General features: G+C 33.1%; 2 protein-coding genes across 2 annotated transcripts; one reads left to right on the top strand and one right to left on the bottom strand.

Moving 5' to 3' along the window:
- Positions 1-10,070: 10,070 nt before the first annotated feature.
- On the top strand, positions 10,071-10,838 carry LOC125830063 (NAC domain containing protein 52-like). The gene has a single exon (XM_049509285.1). It carries the CDS (start codon positions 10,071-10,073, stop codon positions 10,836-10,838), a length of 768 nt encoding a protein of 255 aa, XP_049365242.1.
- A 1,504-nt stretch (positions 10,839-12,342) lies between these two features.
- On the bottom strand, positions 12,343-22,444 carry LOC125830065 (uncharacterized). The gene is made up of 7 exons (XM_049509287.1): positions 22,341-22,444; positions 22,108-22,186; positions 16,328-16,376; positions 16,105-16,201; positions 13,467-13,519; positions 13,091-13,153; positions 12,343-12,790 (listed from the first exon to the last, which is right to left on the bottom strand). The coding sequence occupies exons 1-7, from the start codon at positions 22,423-22,425 to the stop codon at positions 12,506-12,508; spliced, it is 711 nt and encodes a 236-aa protein (XP_049365244.1). The 5' UTR covers positions 22,426-22,444; the 3' UTR covers positions 12,343-12,505.
- Between the last annotated feature and the right edge of the window lie 1,085 nt (positions 22,445-23,529).

Genomic DNA, 23,529 nt, shown 5'->3' with positions numbered 1-23,529 from the left:
AATATTTCTTCGTTCGGTTAAATTTAATTTACTTTATTATATATAAATATTTTTTCTAACTCAATTTAAAATTTAATAAAAATTTATCGTTTCTTCAACTTAGTACACATAAAGAGAACTATGTAGAAACAAAATGAAAAATATAAATAAGAAGAATCTAAAAGAAAAATTTACAAAGAATGTGGCTAATAAATTTAAACAAAGACAAATTGAAAAAAAAAAAAGGAATAGCATAAAAAGAAAATAATGAAAAATAAAAAGGATAAAGCTTCACATTGAACCAATGAGGCCTTTTCATTTGTTTGGGAATCTTGGCCCAAAACTTCTCAGGCCTTTTAAAGCATAAAAAAAAGATGAAAAACATTATTGCGCCTGATGAGATTCAAACTCAGCCTTTCTAGGTGGAACTTGAACCCCCTGACCATTCTGCTATCCTTATCTTTAGTGTTGAGGGTTTCATTTTAATTAATATACCCATAAAATCAGAATTTGACCTTACATATACAGTGTAATTTTTCCGCAAGGGGGTTCAGGTGAACCCCTCTGTTCCACGTAGCTCCGCCCCTACGTGTAACCAACATGGATAGAAAAGGGTCATACTTTTTAGATGATTCCTTAGTGCTTTTTAGCATAGACTAGTGGATCCACTTAGTAGTTAGGTTCTATACCCCCAACAAGGTATAGGACGGCCCTGGCAGCGTGAGGGAGAACGTTGTACCATCACATAGCTCACAGTGATGGTTGTCGATTAGGGAACCTGCCACTGTTATATATTGTATTCTTATATACATAGAGTTTACCTTGTATTTTCATATACAAGCAGAGTTTATCTTGTATCCTTGCATACAAATAGAGTTATTTTGTATTTTTCAATACATTGAGTTGTTTTCTACTATTTTAAAAGTGTTTCATATATTGCATATGTACTGTTGCTTTACATTGAGTTGAGTATACAGAGTTGAGTATCCATAGTTGAGTATCCATAGTTGAGTATCCAAAGTTGAGTATACAGAGTTGAGTATTCAGAGTTGAGTATCCATAGTTGAGTATTCAGAGTTGAGTACCCAGAGTCGAGTATCTTATTGTTCAGATTGAGCCTTATTTCACTGAGTTGAATATCTTATAATAAATTGAGCCTTATTTCACTGAGTTGAATATCTTATAATAAATTGAGCCTTATTTCACTGAGTTGAATATCTTATCATTGAGTTGAACCCTATTTTCTCTAACCTGAGTTGAATTGTGTTTCTTTGAGTTGAGTTGAGTGAGTTGAGAAGAGGTAAATATGTTTCTATTCCACCATTTCAAGCTTATGTTATGCTTTAGAATTCCCCTTACATGCTCGTACATTTCATATACTGAGCCATTTGGCCTGCATCGCTTCATGATGCAGATACAAGTACTTAGGATCATCAACAGTAGCTTTGTTGATACCGCATGCAGTTCAAGTTAGCTATGGTGATCCTCCTTGCTTCTGGAGGGTTCCACTTGTACTTTCAGTTATATTGTTAAGATGTCGTGGGTCTTGTCCCGACTTCCATCTTTGTCAATTAGAGGCTTCATAGATAGACAATAGAGTTTCAGAAGTCTGTTCATTTATTTTGTTAAATGTTTTAAGGACTTAAGTTGCCTATTTATGGCGAGTTGAATATATTATAAAGTTATCTATTCAGTATTGTTCAGATTATCTTGGAGTTGAGTATTTGAATTTATTCACTTTTTAAGCTTTTGCATGCTTAAGTTAGTCTTCCGCTTGTAGTCAGCCAGGATGAGGGTTCGCTTGGGAACCAGCAATAGTTCTTGAGAGTCGGCCACATCCAAGATGTAGACTCGGGTCGTGACATAGACAAAGTATTGTGCTACCTTCTCTAACTTAGGATACCATTTATCTATTTCCTCTTTCTTGGGTTTTTAGCTTTATTATTTTTATTAATCAATTTATTTAATAATTAAATTGAATAATTAAAATTTTATTATTGCATCTAATTATATCCCATGAGTTACACAAAAATCTATACCTGTTTGCATTCTCTACTTAAGTAACATGTCTCATCAACTTCTCTCCCTAATTTTTTAATGCTTAACTCATCTATAAATAACACTTAAATATAGAAATGATAGATGCTCGTTTCTATTTTCTCCCATTTCTTTTTTATCTTAGTTTAAAAATGTGTTGGCATTCAATGAAGTCATTGTCTTTTGATTCTTTATTTTAATTTTTGTTGGTTTTCTTTTCTATTTATTAGATATGTTAATCAACTAAATTTTGTTTGATTGATTTTCAGTAACATATGGATATGAAGGAAGGAAGTAATTGTGGTATCCAATTTCACCAAATTACTGAAGCATTTGAGGTGAGTTTTTTATTTTATCACCAAAAGTTTTTTATTTTATCACAAACTTATAGAGATTGAAGAAATTTTTTGTGTCTTTCATTCGGTCATTTTTATAGTGAATTAGAATGAGAAAACAAATGAGATTTGATTAACATTTCTAGAATTAAAATTACAATTAAAAATTAAGCCAACTTATTACTTAAGAATTTTATTTATAACATAGGGATAAAATAAAAATAATATAAGAATATATAATCAGGATAGAACATATATGAATCTTTCTTCTTGATGTATGTGGCGTTCAATACAAAAAGATATTTTTCTTTTTCATTTGATCAATTTCTATGGTGTGAATATATTTTGCTAATTCCTTTTTTATATATTTATTTGTATTGTTCTATTTGTTGTTGGTAAGACAAAAACAATAGTGAAATACTACCTCTTTATGGCTTAGAAAAATATTTTTTCTCTTAAATTTGTATACCATTTTCTTTCTTAATATTTATGTGATATTATTTTTTAAAATCTAAAGTCATCATATTTTCACATTCTTTTTCCCAACTCTTATATTTGCATACATACGTAGCTAACATCCCCCAACTACTATTTATTATTTCTCTCCTTATTTTTCCTTTTACAATCCTTCTTTCTACCTTCTTAACTTCATATGTATTTATACTTTAAATGTTCTAGCATTTTTCAATTATTTCTCTGTTAATTTATGTATTTATTTGCCTACTTATGAATAATGAATTTTGATTTTTTAGTATATATTTAAATTCTTTTCAGCTGAAATTACTGAAAATTATAGTTCTAATTCTTATTATTTATACTTAATTTCTTTTCTACTTTTCATTTTCATTGATTTCATATTGAATGGTTATGCTTTTTAACTATATTTGAAGCTTTTTTTTTGCTTGAATTATGCTTAGCGAGTAAAAAATTTATGATGTTTTCTTTCTTCTTTTTTAGTTTCATTATTTTTTATTGTGTTTTTATTTTGTCGTGCATGTTGATTAATATGTGTATTTGTTGTACTTGAATTATTTTATTTGTGAGATTATTGTTAAGTTGAATTGACATTTGTTGTAGTAATTATAATCTATAGAACATTTGAAACCTATCATAAAGAATTGTATTTGATACGTCATTACGTTTTGAATGAAGTTTGATTGCAAAAAAAAAAAATCACTTCAAAATTATTTCATGTGAAAATGAAATAGAGGTCAGTTAATTTTATATTGTACTATTTGCTTTTATTTATTTTACTTTTTTGTGTAAACCATATATAAGGAAAACGGCTATTAAAGGAATGAAGGACAATTATTTTTATATTTGATAAATTTTTAAAATTTATTTTCTTTATACCTAAACAATATGAAGGGACAAAACTTTTGAATGATTCCTTGCTATGAATTTAAGTCGACTTTGTTCTGTTGTGGAGATTTTTTATTTATTTATTTGTTATTAGAACTGTGGAGCGAGTGAACTACAAAGAATATTGAATATCTTATTGTCATGTATTTTTCAAAATTTTATATTCTATTCGTAATCACAATTTTATAATAAAATTTTATGGAAATCTACATTGAGCACATATATAATAAAGGTATTATTTAGTTTAAACCTACATTATTAGAAATTATTTATAAAAGAAAATAATTTTTTTACGAAAACAAATTTGATCTAGCTAACAAGTTCATATTTTTCATCCAACTATCCTAATTTATTATTATTTTTATGATATTAATAGACATATTTTTATTGTTGATATTAATAAGTATCATGGTTTTGCATTGTAACACCTCGCTGAGTAAAAGAGCAAGAATTAGAAACAGTCATTTTTGGAAAGAATGAAAAATCTGGAAATTTGTTTAAGTTATGTTAAGTTTGAGTTTTGGGTCAACTTCAAACGACTATAACTCTTAGCTCGGGATGAGTTAGGTGTGCTACAAGATACCATAGGAAATATTTTAGAATTATCTTTCCAACGCCACTGAGTTTGCGCGATTTCAAGTTCATATGATGGAGATATTCCCATTTGAAGTTGGATTTTCTAGATAAGGAAAGTTAAAACCGGACTTTTAAGGGGTATTTTGGTCTTTTCCATACCCAATTGATTTAATTCATTTTTAATGAATTAATAAGGGTCAAAATTGAACTTTTTTGGAGGATGCTGGTGCGGCGAGCCCCTGTTGTGCCAGGAGGGCTGGGGAGACGCTCCACCAGTGGGCCAGAAACTGGTCTCTGAACTTTTTGGGTTGGCGCAGCGCGCCAGCAGTGTGCCAGGTCCGTCCGCCCCAACCTATTTTCATCGTTTAGCCCGTTTAAGTTCGTATAAGGTGTACTAACAATTCCTATTGATTCTAACTACTTTAAATGGCTTCTAAACATCTAGAAAACATCCATAAACGTGAATCATAACGTTGAATCCATAAATTCAAATTCAAGGAAAGTTAAGAGCCAAGTCTAGAAAGTTCATAGAGTCTTTTCAAGAAGTCTTTTACAAATATTTTAAACTTGTTTTACGACTTGAGTTTTGAGTTAAGAGTAAAATATGAAGTTCATTTCTTCAAAAAGAGTATAGGGGAACTAAGTATTTCCAAAGAGTAAATGTTTTCACATTTAAACAAGAGAGGAAACAGTGATTTCAAGAGAGTTTTTGAGTAATTATCTCAAACCACAGAAAGATCTTTTGTTTTTAAAACATATGAGTTGAGTATTTTGGAGTAGTATTGAGCACCGATATTGTAACGACCCGAACCGTCGTTATTTAGGAAAAGCAAAACTTTGAGAAACTACTGGGCCACTGTCCCACCAGGTCGGGCCATAAGCTGCTAGGGCGGCGGCGCCACGGCGGGGTAAGCTGGCCCCACAGCAGGATAGGCGAGAAAGAATGTAAATAACGTGAAACCTTATTTTCTCCTTCTTCCTAAAACACCTAATTTAAACGTAAACCACCCTAGAAACCCCCCAAAATCTGCTCTAAGCTTTGGAAGGAAGGAAAAGGAGATTTCTAGCGTAAGGAGATCGATGGATTGCGGATTCGTGGCCAAATTCACCGTCACGAAGTTCGAAAATGAGAATCGAAGGCAAAAACTCCATGCAGTTGCTTGGCGCCCAGGTAGGCTAGGTTTATTAATTGAGTAGTTATAAATTTGAGCCCACTGTGTAGTATAATGATAATCAATGGTAGGATTTATGTGTAGGCCTTTGAGAACCAAATAAAAGATGATTAAATCATAGGAAGAGGCCTTAGATGATGAACTAGGGCTAAATATGGTTGATTTATTGTCTTAGTGATATATATTGATGAATACTTCATTGTGATGGTTGTGATTTCATGTTGTGTGATGGATGTTTGTTCTTGCTTCAATATAATATGTGTATGTATGTGAATGTTGCATTATTGATCACACTAATCGTAAATGAGATAGCTGAAAGATGAATGTCATGAATCGTGACTTGATTGTATGATTATGAGAATATACTTGTGATTGTGGTTGTCGCTTGTTGATTGGATCGGGTGTTGCGTTCTGATACACTAACTTGAATCGGTTGCCACGTACCGGCATAAACATGGGATCGGGTTTCACGCCCGACACAGTAACTTGGATCAGGTATCATGTACCAGTACGCTAACAGTTTGAGTGTGGGTTCCATGAGAGGACCATTGACTTGACATATTTGTGTAATTGGAGAATTGTGAAATTGTACATTTTTCGTAAGTGATAATTGATGTTGTTTTCCATGGAGTTGTTAAATGATTATGATGAGCTATATATGATTGCTCTACTATATTGAGTAAACTGATTAAGTATCTGGTTGTTGAATGAACCGGAAAGGACAAGCCCAACCAGGATGTGATACGGTATGTGGGGAGTCAAGGGTTCAAGAGTTGCTAATGTTTGAGTAAAGGGTTGTCTATGTGTTGTGAGGGCGAGAAGTGAAGGTAGTGTAAGTGATGTAAATACTTAGGTAGATTTCACCTTGGAGAAGAGGATTCGTGGTTGGTAGTTAGAAAGCTTGATATAATGTACCATGTGGTCAAGGCTGGGTAATATGAAGAGAAAATAAGGGTATGCCGTGAGTGGTTAGTCAGAATGCTTGTAGTTGTATTTGTCGACTCTTTTATGCGTTAGAATGGTTAGGCTATGATCAAGAACCTAGTAAGTAGGTTGAATGAGAAGGTGGTTAGTAGTAAGAGTACTAGTGTAATTTTGAGGTATTTCGAGAGAGGGTAAAGGTGGAGAAGCGAGTGGTTTATTGCATGTTCTTGCTAGTTGAATTCTTATATTATGCGGTGGGCGTTGGGTTAACCGATGATGCCTACTAGTACGTGTGGTTTTGTACTGATACTACTCTTGCTATGCCTTTTTGGCATAGTCTGGATGCAGGGTCGATGATGTTTCATTAGGTGAAGACGAAGAAATTCTCCAGCAGCTTCTATTTTCCTTCCGCGTGGTGGGAGCTGTGTCTTTTCATAAATATATCAAGTTTGTACTCTTAGTAACTCTTGTACCTGTTTAGACTCGATTCTTAGGGGTGTTAATTACTTTACAAGTCTTAACTTGACATTGTTTAAAACGTTATTATTTATAATATCTTGTTATTGCATTTATCTTCATTTTCTTTAATTTTCCGCATGTTTGACTATTGGGATATAAGGATTCTTCTACTTAGGTGGTAGTATGTAGGTGCCCGCACGGCCTAGTGGGTTGGGTCATGACAGATGTGGGGACGAGTTCATAACAACTCAATGTCTCCATAAACCATGTAGCCATCGTGGGTAGAAAGGGTCGTATTTTTTAGCTGATTCTTTAGTGCTTTTTAGTATAGACTAGTGGATCCACTTAGTTGAGAAATTCTATATCACAGCAAGTTATAGGACAATTCTGGCAGCGTGGGTGAGACGTTGTATCATCACTTTAGCTCATAGTGATGGTTGTCAGTTAGAGCTAGAAACTCCTACAGAATTATATACTATATATGTATATTAAGTTGTTACTTGATGTTTTAAAGGCTTTACTTAAACTGCATCTTTACTGTTGTTTATTTATGCATTAAGTTGGGTATCCATGAGTTGAGTAGAGTTGAGGTAAGTGGTTCTTTCAGAATTCATTTCAAATTTATGTCATGTTTAGTTTTTCCCTCACATGCTCGTACATTCAATGTACTGATGTCATTTGGCCTGCATCATTTTATGATGCAGATGAAGGTAATCAGGATCAGCATCCAGAGCCTCGTTGATCCAGTCGAGAATCTCAGAGTTTGTTGGTGAACCTCTTTGCTTTCCGAAGGATCCCTTTGTTTATGTTTTGTTTTATTGCTTTTGGCTACTTTAGTTGTTAGGATGATCGAGGGTCTTGTCCCGACATTCCTCTTAGTATCTAAAGGCTTCATAGACAGTTAGATATGAGTTCTTTATTCATATTCATTCATTTGTTTGTTTTAAGACATGAGTTTCCCTTATTGGCTAGTTGAATGTTTTCTTTATAACATACTAGTTTTTATAAAAGTTTGTCTTTGTTAAGTTAAGTCTTCCGTTGAGTAGTAAGTCAAGCCAAGGGTTCTCTTGGGGCCAACAATAGTTCTCGAGTGTCAGTCTCGCCCAGGGTGTAGGCTCGGGGGGTGACATGCATCTTTTATCTTTCAGATTAATTTTAACTAAAATATTGTAGCATAAACTCATTTAACTCTTTTTATGAAATAACCGCGCGAAGCCTGCTTGAATTCCTTAGTTGAGAAAATAAATCAATAAGAAGTGAAAGTCGCAATACTGAAACTTTAATGTCTGACATAAATGAGATGCAACGCCGAAGCTTAAAACAAATAACCCATAGTCTAAGAATGTCTTAGTCCGAAAATATGGACAAGAACAATAGAGGAATTGTACATCCTGGAAGAATAGCTCACGCTTGAATTTGAAGTTAGACGTTCCTAATTGAAGTCTTGAATTAGCTATTGAGAGACGCCATGTACTCAACAAGGAAAGAATAGGTGCAATATCAATACACAAACCACAATATAAATGTAAGCAATTTACCACGATATAGTAATACAAATCCACAAATATAACACAATCCTCTAATCTGAGTCACATATCATGAAGAAAGAAAACTATATTCTTCAAGCAATATAACAAAAAACATGCACTCTAAAAAATTGATTTTAGTGATTTGGAGGGAAAGTCAAATTAAAATTTGTCCAATTCTTTTTTATTATGCCACCAATTGGTTTAATGGGGAGGTTTTTCCCTCTCCTTTTAAACTTTAATAGTCTTAGGGTAGTTGTAATATAAAGAGAAAGTTTTAACACTGGTGGGAGAAGCCATCTTTTAGGTTCTTTTAAAGTCTAGCTCATTTAGTCTATTTAATTGAGTAAGTCTATATATATATATATATATATATATATATATATATATATATATATATATATATATATATATATATATTTCACAAGGACTTGGACTTAGGGCTTGGGCTGAGCCGGATCAGATCTTTAATTAAATTTAAAGATTCCTTTTTCGTAATTTTCGTAATTTATTTTGAACAAATTGTTTATCTAATATTTGAATTTTATATTTTAAAAAATATTTACCTTTTCTGAAAGGAAACAAGTAAAGGTTACGTTTGTTCAGAAAATGAGTGACTCTTCATGAAAAATATCCTTATTAGATTTAATTTATAAATACGAAGCATTTCCAAAAGTAGTATTCAATTGCTTATATGTTATATGCTTTGTTGTATCCATACAAAGAAATGTTTGTCATCCCTTAAAGAATATACATCCAATAACTATAGTGATCTTTCATGCTTCAAAGCTTTAATTTCTTTATTATTTTTCTTCTAACAAATAGTCGATAAATTTGAACAATTATAATACCAACCAATAATCACTTGTTTGTACTTTTCAGACTTATAGTTTCTATACTATATAACCAATACTCCCTCCGTCTCATATTAGATGAACATTTTACTAAATATATTTGTCGTATATTACTTGATCACTTACTATATCAAGATATAATTAATTGTTTTTTTCTATTTTAACCCTACAATTAATATGAGTTTAAACAAATTTTTGAAGAAGATCCAAATTTTTTTCCAGGAGGCTAACTAATATGAACAAAGGAAAAAAGGTAAAATTAATAAATCTATTAATGAATTCTTAGTTACGGTATAAAATAAAAAATGTCCATCTAATATGAGACGTGAGAGTATTATTCACTTCCCAAAACAATTAATATTAATTTTTTTTTTATTTTGTAAAATAATAAATTTCTACTTTTAGTCACAGTCAACTACTATAATAAAGACATGTTGCCTGCATTTTAATGTGAAAATAATCAAAAATAAAACACAATATTTTAAAAAAAAATAGAAAAAAGGTCAAATTGCCACGTGTCTTTAAAAGACTTGAATGGATTTGTCGGTTGTTCTACTAGAAATACCCCCCAAAAGAAAACTAAACTTTCACTTTAGGAAATTTTCGTAACCACTTGCGTTTGAAAATAAGGAAATAAAGTAACTTGAAAAGTAGTAATTAAGTAACTTTAGTTAGTTCAATTACGGTTATAGTAGTAATTTAGGAAATAAAGTAACTTGAGTTTGTTAAGTAATTTGAGTTTTTTCCATTAGGGTAATAAGATGTGTATAAATAGATAACTATCTTTGTTTAGACATCATAATTCACATAATTAGTATAGCTAGGTTAATTCTGGATCAAGAATCAATGTCAAAGCAAATGGGAATACGTTTTCATCCTACTGATACGGAGCTAATCAACTATCTTAAGAGGTTTTTCAAAGGCGAATTATCATTGAATCAACAATGTCCTATCCAATTTGCGGATATATATGGAGATCAACCACCATGGGAGATATTTGGAGCTAATTGTGAAGAGAAATTTTGTTACTTTATTACTCCTTTGAAGAAGCGGAAGATTAAAGATAAAAGGTTTTGTCGAACTTGTGCTAAAGGGACGTGGAAAGGGCAAACCGGAGAAGATCTTATAAGGAGGAATCGTATGGGTCCTGTGATAGGGTTTAAGAGAAATTTCAAGTTTGAAACAAGTGAGTGTGGCCAAAATAAAACTTGGTTGATGATAGAATATCAGGTTGCGGATAGTTTCTTTAAGGAAAACAATCATATTGTTAAAGAAGATTTTGTAGTGTGTCGAATCAAGAAGAAGAAGAAGATGGATAAAGAGAAGAACGTGGATCATGCTATGGAGGCACAAGATGGAGACGATGTTGCGGGGATTATTGATCCTATGTTGCTGCTTGAACCTAATCATAATAACGACTACTCCGTTAGGGTTTGTGAGGCTACAACTTCCGAATATGATGTTACTACAATGGAGAAGAGAGAGACAACGTTGGAAGTAGAAGAAGGCCAAGATATTAGAAGTGAGGAAGATATGTATAGAACATTCGAGGACATCCCTGTTGATATTCCTGATGATTGGTTGCTGCATTCATCAGTTTTACAAGATATATAATACACATTTATATAGTTCATTAAATGGACTATTCAGCTGAAAAGAAATTGTAATTTTGCCCATATATGTCGATGTTTTGATTATTAATATTTCAAGAATTGTGCTAACCTGTTTTCATATATATTTCTGTTCGTATGCCAATTTTACCTGTGGAAGAATCATCCGTACGTGTTTAGTTTAAAACCAACATTAGGAGGATAATGAGAGCAACAAGGTCTTAGTTTATAGTTATGTGTTCCTATCTAGTAATAATAGTTTATAGTTTGTGCATCGATAGGCGATAGAATAACTTTTTAATAATACAGTCAGTAAAATGTCTCTATAGCAGCCTTGTTTGTCCCAATACTTTGGCTTCTATAGTAAAGTGTTTTTATAAAGAACATAACGTGAAAGATTAGTAGGAATTCATAAAACATGATTGATGTTCTTATTTCTGGTAGAGATTGATGTGTTGGAAGAGAACCTTTACTCTTAGAATGGATAGTAGCTAGGAATTCATAAAACTCACACCAATTGTCTAACGTTGTTTATTAGTTGTGTCTCAAAAGAAATTGTGATTACAAGGTTTGCTAGCAATGGTATAGCCCAAAAGGTGGACTGAAGATAGGTGAATGCATGATATATTTAAATCTTTTCAATCAATCCAAACATAGATATTTTTAACCCTTTTCCGTTTATTAAATTGCCTCATTTTGACCGAATTCAAATTCAACCAAAAACACATATTTTCCCTCCTATATCACACTTATTGCAGCATGATAACTTGTTTTGACCGATCTAAATCCAATGTTTGGCTGGTTTGAGTAATAATTGGAATATGGTGTTTCTCTATTTTACTGGAACAAGTGATTTAACAACTTTATTCTCATCAAAATTATATAATTATATCACAAATCACTTGTTTATTCGATGTCTATCCATTAATATAATTATTGTAATTAATTAATTCCTAATATCTCTCCATCCATTAGTATATATTATACAACGTCAAAATAAAGTCATGAAGAAAGCACGGTAACGGTTAATGTTTCAAGCCAATTTGATGGACCAAGAATTTCACGTTTGTTAAATCAAGTTAAATAAGAGAAAGGGTTCTTCAAAAAGTGTATGTAAGCTAAATTAATAAGCTAACTAGCTAACCCAACTTCCATATATTATTATAATATTAGTGTATAAGATCAAGTTTATAAGTATTTTTGTTTTAAAAAAAATGTATGAAAGTTTTGTATATTATTGTATACCGAATTTATATTATTGTATGTGGAATTGTGCTTGAGGCAAAATGTTGTAAATGTAAATTTTAAACTACAATTTTTTTTGTGTAACACCTCATTAATAAGTATCTTGTGTGATTATCTCTAAACATAATCTTACGTTCAACTCCCCGCCTTGTAGGTCATTAGTCATTATTACAATGTCTAATAGAATAAATAAGGTATCTCCAACAGGAGGTATGGTTACAAGTGACTAAATGTGGTGGATAGAGTATAAAATTATGATTATAGGGGAAAAAACAGGCAACAATATATTCCATAAAGACATTAATTATAGTTATGTTTTAACCTCCCACACATTTAATTATACTGCTACATTTTCAGAATTAAACTGAACCATGACCTACCTTGTTGCATATCCTGTATTTGACATGAAAATAATAAGAGAGTGCATTATGAATCACTGGTAGGTGTAGTATCTGCTGCTTCAGATGATCTGACTATTGCTTCAATAGTGTCCATGTCAACTGTCATAACATCCTCAACTTCAGCCTCTTCTACCTCAGCCATTACTTCATCTGCATCACCTGCACTTGTTATAGGTTCAACTCCATTAGATTCAACTGGTGAACCCTTCGTTTCTGTTTCTGTTTCTGTCTCTGTCCCTGCTTCTGTTACAGCATTTTGTATGGTATATGGATCGCTGGAGATAGTCAATGTTGATGTAACTAACAAATTCTGCAGACAGACAAAAGCATCACTTAATACTCCACAACTAGTAATTACAAAATAAGACCATATTCAGTCTGTACCCAATCGATCTTCAGAAACTATTGGAAGCCCTGTTTTTAACAATTAAGTTCCCAACAATTGACAACTAAGCAGTAATGTACTCTTACGCTACTTGCTACTACGGAGTTTCCTTCAGAAAGTTGTCATTCAAGATTTGGACGTTAAAAAGTGTTGAGATGCTACATCAATGAGATTAAACAACGTGAAACTTTATAAGCACAATAAGGCTCCACATCGGAATCAAACCTTTTCTAGAGCCAACGCAAGCTTTGACAGCTTGGAATAAATGTTCCGCGCATCCAACAAAATCTGCTCAATATTACTCAAAAAGATTAGAGACAACGAAAAAACAATATATCAAATGTTTAATTGAAAACCAGAAATCAGACATCAGCATGAAGAGAATCATTGTAACAGTGAATAGAACATACTTAATACGCTAAAAATAACACCTCATATTGAGCATACTCCCACTAAGCTGCTATAAGACGACTCCTATACTAGAAAAACACAATTTTTTCCATGAAATAGAGAAACACAGCTTCAATTTAAAGGAAAATCATGTAGAATTAAGCACTAACATATCCAACAATGTGAAATTGAGATTAAAAAAGATTGTCACCTCACAAAGTCTTTGCAACGTAAATGGAGGGCCTTCAGCAAAGCTGTTGAGAGCTGCAAAATCAAGGTAATGTGGGGAAGATCAAAATCAGAGTAATGAACCAGAAGACAAGAGCTTATCTCAACTGCATCAGGAGAAAATCAAACAAGATGTGAAATGGTAATATATGTTAGAAGTTCGGTTACAAAGTGAACCCAGAGAAAACACCATTGAAGCACCCACAAAGTATACCTTCAGACTTTAGTTCAACTTCCGAGTTATAAAGCTGATTTGGAATAATAACATTTTATTTGACAGGTAAATGTAACATATCAGGAATTACTTTTCACATGATACAATGTGCTACATTATTTTCGGGTGAGTAGTTTTCCAGTAATAGGTTGAGGCAGATGAAAACTCTTGAAATTGTGAAAGTGAAGCAGATGAATTAGCTTAACTGCTACCACAGAAGAGAGTAACAACACTAAATGGGAACTTTTTCTTGTTGATTTGAAACTACGTGACAAACCATAACCCGCTCCTGGAATGCAGAAAGTGGAATATGCCTAGTGGGAGCTTTTCCTTTGAACACCTCAAAGACACCCACCTATTTGGACTAATTCTATTTGGAAGCAAGCACATGGTATGAATATCTACAAAATGAAAGACGACAAATTTCTCTTTGAATTTTCTTTTAGATCCACTGCAGAACAGATTATGAAGGGTGAATAGTGTTGGAAGAATCTCCTCGTCCGGCTGCAATGGTGGTCACCATTGATAGGAGCTATCAACCACAGTGAATTACCCAGTTCAGTATGGACCAGACTAGTTGGATTACCTTAGCAATCCTGGCCTCAAAAGGTAAGCTATCAGAGAACTGTGGAGGTTGGTTGGATACGGAGGAAGAGACGCAACTTTGGAATCACTTGAAATGGGCCAGGATAAGAGGGGAGGAAAGTGAGGTTCTAAAAGAAATAACCTTGGAACAGGGAGGTGTCCTCTTCACCATCCAGATCTGGGAGGAAAATCCGGCAACTTCTGCCATGGGCTAAGACAAAGGAGAACAGGTGGAAATTCCAGCAACTTCAATTGGTGTCTCACAATGGTATATGTCCCTCACACTAAATGGACAAAACTGAGCGTTGGGAGGAGATTGCAGCAGCCAGAGGTTTGTGGGACGGTCCTTGTCACTTGTGGAGAGTCAAAATTCCTTTCAAGGTTTCTTGCTTTGTCTGATAAGTGGCAAGGAAAGCTTACTTGATCCAGGAGAAATTACAAAGAAGAGGACTTCAAATTTATTCAAAATGTCCATTATGTGATCAAGATGGTGAAAGCAATGAACATCTTTTCCTGCACTGCAAGACAACTACAAATTTGTGGCACATGTTCTTTTGTCTGGCATTAACTGGACCATGCCTAGTTCAACTATAGGAAATTTTAACTGCTAGAAGAGTGTTGGGAGGAGAAGAGGTGAAGAAGATTGGTGGCAGATCATCCCAGCTTGTGTATGGTGAATAATATGGAAGGGAAGGAATTCAAGATACTCTGAAGATAAAAGCAATTCCATTCAGAAAATTAGAATAGATTGTCTTAGTCCCTTATTTTTTGTGTGAGAATATAAACAGAACATGGGGGGATTAGGTAAACTAGTAGGTTTAGAAGGAATGTGTAAGTTTTTTGCTATGTCCAGGATCCCCTTTATACTTTTGTATGTAAAGATCACAAACAGCTCTTTTTGTAGCTGAGTTTACTGTTAATACAAGTGGTTACCTTTATCCAATAAAAAATAATAATAAGACCGTCATTAAGCAAATATTGAAAATGGACATAAAAAGACATTTTGGACAATATGTTGACCATCAGTACACATATGAAGTACCAATATGCAAATGCATTTATTTGACCATTTCACAGCAACCTAACCAAGAAGAGCATTATTTACTCCTACTTCACTTCTTCCTTTTTCCTCCATTCAACCTTTTTTTTACATCACATTTCCTCCCTACTGCCTAAGAGAATGCATCTTAAAACATCAACATTGAACATGCTAACAAGTAGTGAGACCCCAAGCTAAACACCCAAAAAAAAAAACTGACATCCGAACATATGTTATACAGTTGCCCCACACAAACAGAACAATCAATTTTAGGAGAACCTTGTACTTCCATGGCAGCCCAAACTAAACACCAAAAAGAATCTAACATCCTAACACATGTATACTTCTATGGCATGTGAATTTATTTTTTTTGCCTCCAGTAAGCACACAAAAACAGGACAATACAGAAATATGTTCTAGAAATATGAAACATTATGTATCATCTTCTATTATTTTTGGATAATAATAACACTGTTGTTCCAATCAGCTAGCGCGAACGTTGACTTTTCCACCGGGTACCTGCCATCTCCCACCAACACATGGATTGGTAACTTTACCTACCAATCAATTTTAGGAGAGCCATATACTTCTATGGCATGTGACTTTTTTTTTGCCTCCAGTAAGCACACAAAACCGGAAAATACAGGAATGTGTTCTAGAAAGAAAAAAATATATTGTATCAGCAGATTTTCTTATAGAATTGTTACAGACAAATAAAGCTAATTGTCCCCCATGTCAAAGGAGAACGACAGGAATAGGTAAGGCAAATGACTGCGGGAATACCATCATCCAACCTTTTAGCCAACTCAGGTAAGCTCTCTCCTAAACAAGATTGTTGCTGTTCAATAGTCATTTTTGCCTCGGGATAATCTGACAGGACCTTCAATAAAGCATTTAAGAGTGGTTAAAAGATCATATACACAATACAGAAATATTAAAACAGCATAAATTGGAAGACGACTCTAAAAGTTGTCATACACTGACAACTTGGCATACCTCCCCATACCTGCTTAAGATGGAATGACAGCATGCCCTTGAGTTTGTCCCAGTCATGCCTGAGCCAAACATACACAAGATAAATTGTTCATGACACGAAACTTCCAAAACCATAATGCAATAAACAAGAATACAACAGAGAACTCTTTTTCGTTCTTTTCTTTTTCTTTTGGATCAGAATACAACTCTTTTCTTCTTCTTGAACAAGATTATTGTGTAGAATTTAAGATTCTCTATATTTACTTCCCTAGTTAAAAACAAGAAAAGACAGTCTCACATGGAACAACTTTTCTCACACTACAACAACAACAACAACATACCCAGTGAAATCCCACTAGGTGGGGTCTGGGGAGGGTAGAGTGTACGCAGACCTTACCACTACCTCGTGGAGGTAGAGAGGCTGTTTCCGGGAGACCCTCAGCTCAAGTACATCAAATCTAAGTGAAAGGAGAGAAATATATAAAACATAACAACCAATACAGAAAATAGTGTATAATCAACAAATGAGACAATAACATCAAAAAGTTCAAATTTTGTATACAAAGAAATAGAATTTAAAATTGAATCTACAAATTAAATTCTCTCTTCTGACCTAGGTATAGTTTCTCTTAAACTGGGCTGAGAAAAGAAACCCTCAAAGGTGCTCCTTGAAAGCGGGGGAGTGGGGAAGAACAAACAAATTATCATTAAGCAGGGGCAAATAAGTCGATAGTAGTGAAGACTGAACAAACAAATTATCATTACGCAGGGGCAAATAAGTCGATAGTAGTGAAGACTGAACAAACAAATTAATAACACTCCTTGGATGGTGAACTGAACATGATAAGTGGGGTTTGGTCAAGATCACTCATCATGCTCCATGGCCGTTTCCTGGTACATGTTCCATTTGGTTACAAAGTTGGATTTGTCAAGCTTAAGAAACTTATTATTCGGACAACACCAATAGATCAAGTGGAATATACTACCAAAGAAGGTTGCAAAATATTTCCAAGATAAATATATATATATACAAGTAGTGACAAGATACGAGAACAAAAAGAGACATGGTATCTTGTGTACTATTATCTGAGCACCTACAGGGCTACAACAATAATGTCATTAAACCTTCCAATTGAACTCTCTAATGGAGCATACAGCAGCTGATAAACATGAAACCTTACCAGGCCAAGCTGAGCCAAGACAAATTTTTGGATGTTGCTAACCCAGTTGACTCGTTATGTTAGTAATTAATGTTTGATGCAGTTCTGCTCATATTTAGGGTATCTCCAATGCTATTCTCTATTTTACACTCCAAATATAGAGTTCTCTATTTTGCAATTGGAGCCTCTACACTATCTTGAATTAGTGCATTAAGATCACATTCATCCTCGATTATCATGTTGTGCAGTATAATACATGTTAGTCATTATATCATGTAGCACTTCGTTTCTCCAAAAATGTGGCAGTCCTGCAATAATTGCAAAACGTGATTGCATAACTCCAAATGCACGTTCAACATCTTTTCGGCACGATTCTTGTTTCATTGCAAAATATTTCTTCTTTTGGGAACGTGGATCACGAATAGTTTGGACAATTGTAGACCATTTAGGATATATACCATCAGCTAAATCATAACCCATGTTGTATTCTTTTCCTTGAATAACATGAAGGGTGAGAGGCGCAATACCGCTAGAAGATTTTGAAAAATAGATGTGATGACTCTAAAACATTAATATCATTATTTGTGCCCGGCAAACCAAAATATGCATGCCATATCAAAAGGTCATAATCATCAACAACTTCAAGAATAATTGTTGGTGATCCACTACAACCTGCATCTTGCCCAGCCACACCGTTGGAATTGAAGTCCGCACTTTCACTTAATTTTAAAACAAATTCAAATATTTTTATTTGTCTTTGAAAATGAATTTATGTCCTAGAGATTCATCTAACAATAATGATGAATTTTTTTCTTCATCATCATCTTCGTTAGAATTTGTTTTTTAGATAAATAAAATTATATGTAGATATTAATAGGATAGAATGTAATCTTGATTTTTACCATTAAATAGATTTCACCTTATTATTAACCGTAGGATGAGATTCTCATCTTTATATCAAATTTATTTTTAGATAAATAAAATTATATGTAGATATTAATAGGATAGAATATAATCTGGATTTATTTTTAGATAAATAAAATTATATGTAGATATTAATAGGATAGAATATCAAATTTGAGATAAAGATGAGAATCTCATCGTACGGTTAATAATAAGGTGAAATCCATCTAATGGTACAAATCAAGATTACATTTTATCCTATTAATATCTACATATAATTTTATTTATCTAAAAGTAATTTTGAGATAAAGATGAGAATCTCATCCTACGGTTAAAAATATGGAGAAATCCATCCAATGGTAAAAATCAAAATTACATTCTATCCTATTAATATCTATATATAATATATTTTGAATTCAATTCTTGTCACATAAGCAAAATAATGTATTCATGTTTCATCAAATTAATTGAAAAAATGTCTCGGTCTTGTGGATACTCTGTCAATGAGGATAGACTATTATGTCAAATTTATGTAGACTCATTCAAGACCCAATCACTGGCATATTCCAATCCTATGATCAACTTTGGGGTTGAGTTGAAGAAAACTGTAATAATTCAAAGAAAGAATCATGGATGTATCGCAACAAAAAATCTGTGCAGTGTCGAATAGCCTAATTGAGAGGGCAGTAAGAAAATTAAGTGGATGTATTAGACAAACTGAAAATTTGCATACCAATGGTGCTTCGGATATAGATATTATGAGTGATTATTTTGTAACTACTAATAATATATTTATATACATATATTTACTTATTATACAACTTTGGTTCTTTTTTTGCAGATTCATCAAAGCAAAACCGCTACTTATGCAAGTACCAACTTATAAAAAGGGTTTTAAGTTTGATCATGTATGGAATCTGATGAAAGATTTTGAAAAGTTTAAGGATATCGATACCGAAAAGATAAAAGTTCAAGGACAAGGCACTTATTTGCAATCATCAAAGTCTGAGGCTCCTATCTTGAATCACCTAATGAAGTGTAATCACCTACAAAATCCTATAGTATCATCTCCTAACTTATCATCATTTTCACTTAATTTAAATGAGGATTTTGCAGGTGATTACACTTCATTAGAACGACCTATTGGGGTGAAGAAATCAAAAATGAAGTTAACAAAAGATGAAGGTCTTTCATCAGTTCTGAAAGTTTTCGAAGCAGAAAATAAACGACTTGGTGAGATGTTGTCAGAGTCAACTACATCCAAACAACAAGACGACCAAGGGCAAGATAGATATATCAAACTCAAGGAATATAGAGAAGAAAATAAAATTTTAAGGACAAGTTTAGAAGCTATTAGTGATCCAACTGTTCAAGAATACATGCGACAAGAACAACTACGAATAGTTGGAAAAAAAAATCAACAACCAAAGCCGCAATCACAACGACAACAATTTTCTGGATCATACACTGGTTTTTTCTGAATATTGGTGAATCTGGAAATGACCTACTGGATTACTAAATTATTGTTGTGATTTTTAAAATTATTATGTTATGTATTGTATTATTATCTTGTATTTACATTATTATGTTATGTATTTTATTGTTAAATTAAAATTTTCATCTTATCTTTTAAATTTTGTGCATTATTCATAGTGACAAAGAATAATAAATTTAAATTATATCACTTAAAGTGAAGAAAATTGAAAAAAATGTTTGAAATATTATTAATTCGGGATGAAAGTAGTATATATTAAATAATATATTTTTTAAAATGTTTTATTACATTAACAAAGAATTACGAATATTACAGATTTAGTTAATGGTCGTATATGATTTATAATATGTTAATTAGAAATATTATATAATAGAAATAATAATATGATAATCAAAAAGTAAAATAGAGAGTATGAATAGTAGTTCTTCAAATTCACCTCTCTATAATTAGAGAATAATTATAGAGAGTGGTTGGAGAACCCATTCTCCATTTTACTCTCCAAATATAGAAAATACAAAGTAAAATAAAGAAGGGTTGGAAATGATCTAATGGCTTAGATTCAGCTTGAGCACATCCAAGTTATAAGACTAGTTTGATTAGAGACCAAACTCAAGAACTTAACTAGTCTTTGCTCTTTGAAGTACTCAAGTACAACAACCAGCTTAACAACTTGCAGCCAACTTGTACAATATTATAATAAACTTTAGATAGCTAAAAGAACTATCCTATCCTATCCAACCAACTATTTACTCTAGTATAATGTTTTTAGTCCCAGGTTAAAGAATCTAACGTTCTTCCTTGACAATAAAAACCTTTGACGTTCTTGTGACCTATATGGTCAAATTTCTCAGTAAGTTCTGTCCAACTTTGTTGAGCTAGTAAACAAGCAAGGCAAAGTTGTAAAGTAGTACAAGATAATGTCAGTCACGAAAAACTTCAATGAAAAAGTACTTAGAAAGGAATATAACAATACATACATGAAATACGACTATCAATCTTATAGCAATAGTATTACTATATTCTTTCATCTCCAAGATATTCTAGCTAAACTTGGGCAATGAAAAAGTGGGAGCAATATGGTCACAGGTTCGAGCTAGGGAAGCAGCCACTAACGCTTTCATTAGGGTACGCTATCTATATCTAAGTTGCTCAGACTCCGGTGCAAGTATCCGACATGGGTGCGAATCCGAGAATCAGATTTAGCAAAATCTAAATTTAAGGTTCAGGAGTATGGATCTAGGTGCTAGGATTCGGCTAAAATTCAAAATTATAAAATATAGCTATGGAGATATTCTAAATTTTGAAAGATCTTCTGAGATTGTCTTCCCCAAGACCCCAACTTCTTCATTCATGCTCTATGGTTCTTCCCCTCAAATAAGAAAGAGAAAATCATTGCTACTGTCTACCAGAAGTCAGAACATGACTGCTAGAATTCTTAGTTTCTCTCTGTTTGGCCTGAAACATGAAGCAAGGAATATTGACGAAGACGAAAAACTAAAAAGGAGACAAAAGGACTACAATACTAGAAGGTATGTCATTTCCCATGTCTTAAATTTATTTTATCTTTTATTTTGAGGAATAAAAATCTCAATTTCCCCCAAATGTGTCTATGGACTGTGATCAAAGTATTTGATGTGAGTTGACCGAATCCCACAATCACACTCGACACGAGAGCAGCATCAAAAAATGAAGGTCTGTGCAACTTAGATCTACATCACACCCCCTGGAGTACGGCCCTTCCTTAGACCCTACGTGAATGCATGATGTTTTGTGCATTGGACTATCCTTTCTATATTCTAGCTAAACTTGCACTGAGCTTGCTTTCCTTTTTATAAAAGTAATATCCTGGTGAGCTTGTGTGCACTTGCACAGAGCTTGCTTGGGCTCACAGATCCATAAAAACTCAAACATATGGAGCTTGGCTTAGCATAAACTAACTAGAGGTAGCCATAATTTTAGCAGGCCAATGAAACAAGGTTTGTCTGTCAGATCAACTAAATGTACTTTGCTCATCCCCATTAAACACCCACTTTAGGATGCAGCAAACACTAATATCTTCTTCCATTCAGATGCAGGTAAAAGAGTTTACATAAAACAACAACAGTAGCAAGATTATTGTATGTGACAAAAATTTATTGTGTTTACCATTTCCACATCAGTTAAGCAATGTGAAAAAATGGGACTAACTCAAATTGCAAATTTAAACTAGCCACTTGGAAATAAATAAAGTTGTAGGGCAAATTAATAGTATACCAGTACTTCCCACTAGCTGCCATTACTTCAATTACACTCTTAACTTCTTCATCATTAATCTGCTTTTCAGATTCCATGCCTGTAGATCCCAATAATACCCATATTTAGTAGAAAGATGAAAACCCAATTTCGTATAGCACAAAAATCACAGGAATCAGCCAAGAAATGATAAATAAAGCAACGTTATTCCTTCTTAAAACAGAAAATACATAAATTTAGAGAAAATTGAATACCTGGTTGAGGAGAATCCATATATACTCGAAGAAAAGGGAGGTTAAAGCACCCAAGATTAAACCCTAATTCATCTACTCTTCCCATTTCGGAAGAGAGAATTTGTTTTACATTATATTTGATAGGTTGGATGGGTCGGGTATGGGTCAAAACAATACATGTGGTTTGGGTAATGGATCTAACACACTCCTGAAAATAAATTGTGCCACTATTGGACATCTATCCTCTTTTTTTTTTAATTATTTAATTGGTATCATTTATAATAAGTTATTGTAATATTGGTAAACTAGCGTCTCGCGCGGAAATTTAATATTACGAAATTCATAAAATAATACTTAAAACCTATCAGTCATTGAAACTAAAACACTGTATTATCTTACATACAAGATTACGTAGTAACAAACATTAACAATGTAAAGGAAAATGAAAATTATAACATTTTATCATTTATCCTTAATAACATAAGCATAAATTAATGACTGTAAAAAAACATATCAGGATCTGTAACAATAGAATGAAACAGGAAGGAAAAAATCGATCTCACTAACTGTACAATGTCCCCTTATGGAAATTATTCTCCTCTAGTGCCCGATGTTTAAAGGAATAGATTCTCTCAAGATTAAACGAATCACCAGTGTATTGATACAAAAATAATGGTGTCAGTGAGCCACTTAACGGGACCAAAGTGCACGAATATTTAATTGTGAAGAAGAAGAAGGAGGAGGAGGATGAGGAGGAGAAGCAGAGGCAGGAGGAGGAGAAGGATGGGAAGAAGAAGAAGAAGGAGAAGAAAAAGAAGGACGAAGGACGGAGAAGAAGAAGGACGATGGACGCAGAAGCACGAAGAATAAGAATAAGAAGAAGGAGAAGAAGAAGAAGAATTCAAAATTTTCGTTGTTTTAAAATGAGAGAAAATCCTTCTATTTATAGACAACAATGGGTAGTGTGAACATATGTTTATTGTGCCTTATCGGAAATATCACAACTATTTGAAAAAGTTGTAACCCTTCGAAAAGGTCACAACCTTTCATAAAACTCACAATTTTTCATAAAACTCACAACTTTCATAAAGTCGCAATTGTTCATAAAAGTCACAATTTTTCATGAAAGGGGAAGGCTAGTGTTGAAAATAAATAAATTAAAAGGGAATTCTGATTTGTGGTGGCGCCACATAGCCGAGCCTAGGATTCT

The sequence above is a fragment of the Solanum verrucosum genome, unplaced genomic scaffold, assembly GCF_900185275.1.
Source record: "Solanum verrucosum unplaced genomic scaffold, falcon-dt-bn FXZP01000151.1, whole genome shotgun sequence".
Classification (NCBI taxonomy): domain Eukaryota; kingdom Viridiplantae; phylum Streptophyta; class Magnoliopsida; order Solanales; family Solanaceae; genus Solanum; species Solanum verrucosum.
The sequence above is the reverse complement of the archived record's forward strand: the minus strand, read 5'-3'. Positions and strand labels throughout refer to the sequence as shown.

Excerpts from the sequence above, each read along its gene's own strand:
- LOC125830063 (XM_049509285.1), top strand. The coding sequence starts at position 10,071 with ATGTCAAAGCAAATGGGAATACGTTTTCATCCTACTGATACGGAGCTA.
- LOC125830065 (XM_049509287.1), bottom strand. The coding sequence starts at position 22,425 with ATGGGAAGAGTAGATGAATTAGGGTTTAATCTTGGGTGCTTTAACCTC. Across the intron at positions 16,202-16,327 it reads TGTCATTCCATCTTAAGCAG|GTCCTGTCAGATTATCCCGA; the intron begins GTATGGGGAGGT and ends GCTTTATTGAAG. Across the intron at positions 13,154-13,466 it reads CGTTGCAAAGACTTTGTGAG|ATTTTGTTGGATGCGCGGAA; the intron begins GTGACAATCTTT and ends AATATTGAGCAG.